At 44.6% G+C, this 2,500-nt stretch overlaps 1 protein-coding gene across 1 annotated transcript in view; it reads left to right on the top strand.

The window, feature by feature from the left end:
* The first annotated feature begins 811 nt into the window (after positions 1-811).
* Positions 812-2,500, top strand: part of nfxl1 (nuclear transcription factor, X-box binding-like 1) — a 27,075-nt gene continuing 25,386 nt past the window's right edge. Inside the window, exons 1-3 of the mRNA XM_070855271.1 lie at positions 812-861; positions 1,627-1,820; positions 2,379-2,500. The exon at positions 2,379-2,500 is cut by the window's right edge and continues 76 nt beyond it. Coding sequence (XP_070711372.1) covers positions 1,646-1,820; positions 2,379-2,500 — 297 coding nt within the window. The 5' untranslated portion in view covers positions 812-861; positions 1,627-1,645. The remainder of the gene's footprint in view (positions 862-1,626; positions 1,821-2,378) is intronic.

Here is a 2,500-nt window from a genome sequence, read left to right on the forward strand (position 1 = left end):
AAATAACAGGTCAGGTTATATATATAACTAATAAATAACAGGTCGGTTATATATATAACTAACAAATAACAGGTCGGTTATATATAACTAATAAATAACAGGTCAGGTTATATATATAACTAACAAATAACAGGTCGGTTATATATAACTAATAAATAACAGGTCGGTTATATATTTTTTAAATTATTTAGATATTTCGTTGCCTTCAGTTGTGTGAGTGACACATTTTGTTAATACAAGCAAATTATTATATAATGTAGAATTATTTCAAAAGTCTTCTTATTATTAATGATCTTATCTTAACTAAGGGAGAACTTTTTTCTTTGATTCCAGCTAATGACAGGCGTCCACAGTGAATCCTGTGGTTTCCAGCTGTACTGACAATATAACGTTATGAATAGATAGATATAGATATAGATAAAATAGATGTGTATATATACACGTCTGGATTAAAACACACCTAACAAGCACTTTACATTCAATAAAAGCTAAATAATACTCAGAAGAAGGAAACATGAATAACTAAATAATCTGTCTATCTTTGTTACTTCTGTATTTCGTGGCTGGTGTTGATATGGGTCCCACATCAGTTTTGTGCCTTCGTGCACACACACTCTCTAAAACTACAACTTTTCTGTCCGTTGGCTCGTTTTCGGTGCAGAACATGAATGAAACGTCCTGCAGGTGCCGTGGACACGTCGCACTGCCTGCGTGACCCAGCGCACTCTGGGACTTGTAGTTCTGTCCTCACAAAAGCCTCCTTTACTCCACCAGCTGTCAAGGTTTCTTTGACTACAGGTACCGGCATGCACCGCGAAGACCTGCGCATGACAACTAGGCAACAGACTGCAGACCGCTGAGGTTTGTGTCACAGAAAGCTTCTTAAATTACTTTTCTGTTCGTCTTTTAATGTCAGGCTTTTAGTTAGAGGAGCTCAGGGGGTGTTTGTATTTTAATAACGTTTGTTTTCCGGATGTGACGCTTGTTCCCGCTCTTTGTTTCTCCTAATTTTGACAACAGCTCGTAGTTAGCTGTTAGCTAGCCGTTGCTAGCCGGCTGACAACAGTTCGAACTGACCGTTAACAGCTCGGTCGGTACCGGGGCTCCTCGCCGAAGAACGGCCGAACAGCTGAGCTCCAGCCGGTCTGTCCTGGCCACATGAAGCTGCTGCGCCAGCATTTAAAGAGTCTGTCAGAGCTTTGAGACCAGCTGTGTCCAGACCCTGTCCAGTGTCCACATAAGGAGCACAGCACACCAGACTCCAGTCAAAAATCTGCTCATTTAACAAAGGTGGACCCCACCTCTGCTGGACCTCAGTCCAGGAGTCAGATGCGGTCTAGATGATTACAGGGAGAGCATTACTCCGGCTCTGCAGCCATGAATTATTTTATTAATTAGTCTATAATAACTAAACAAACAAACAAAGCTTAAACCCACATGTTCAGAAGTAACCCTGCATGAAACGTCCTGCTGTAGTGAAATGTGTTAGTAGCTAGAAACAGTGAACCTGTGCCGAAGGCTTGATCAATAAATGTGGAGAAATCATGAACACGTTACCTCACTGTTTGAATATGGAATGATGTTCTGCGTATACACACCTGTCTCCGTCTCATTCCACACCTGTAGAGTGTTGGAGGCGGTTGCCATGGAGCCGGCATGGCGACAGCAAGGCAGGGGGCGTGGCCGGAGTCAGGAGGGCCAGGGTGAAAGGTCACGACCCCCGCAGAAGGAGAGAGAGAGGCCGGGGGCGGCTGCAGGAGTGTGGGGGGCCGGGCGAGGAGGGACGGCGAGGTCTGCCACAACACCTGAACCTCAACATGGTGAGGACTCATTTTACAGGGTTTTCTACCCATGATCCTCTCTGTCCTCATCCTGGTGTCTGAAGGACTGGTAGGTAGTAAAAGTGTTATTCTAAGTGTGTGACAGCATCATGGAAAGGATCCCTACAGAGAGAGACCTGGAAGATCCTTTTGGTTTAACCACAAACAGCACACACACCAGACTACATTCACTAAAACAGGGATTTTAGAGAACAGGACTCAGGAGCTGCTGCTCTGCTGCTGCTCCATCAGTCAGTGTGTTTGTGTGTTAAATAAATACTAAACTGACCTTTAAAGACACCAGAGTCACACAATGACTGAAACAAAGTCACAGATGGTGGCAGCAGTAGAGCAGCAGCTCTTATGTTCTGTGAGCTTAAATCCCTGTTTTTTTGAATGGAATATGGCTTTGAAGAGAGAGAGAGAGAAATGTGTAGAAATTGGAGAAGTTGTCCTCTAACATTAACCACACTGGGTGTTTAAACATACAGGACATGAGCTCTTGTCATTAAACCAGCTGACAGCTGCTCCTTCCTCTCTCTGTCTGGTGACCGACAGGTGCGTCGGTCCAGTCAAAGTTCGACGAGATCAGGAAGTCGAACCAGGCTGCCGCTCAGCGATTGGTGGAGAGCCGTATCAGCTCCTCCTCCTCGGACGAGGACGAGGACAATGGTGACGAT

Source organism: Pempheris klunzingeri, chromosome 23 (genome assembly GCF_042242105.1).
Source record: "Pempheris klunzingeri isolate RE-2024b chromosome 23, fPemKlu1.hap1, whole genome shotgun sequence".
Lineage (NCBI taxonomy): Eukaryota > Metazoa > Chordata > Actinopteri > Acropomatiformes > Pempheridae > Pempheris > Pempheris klunzingeri.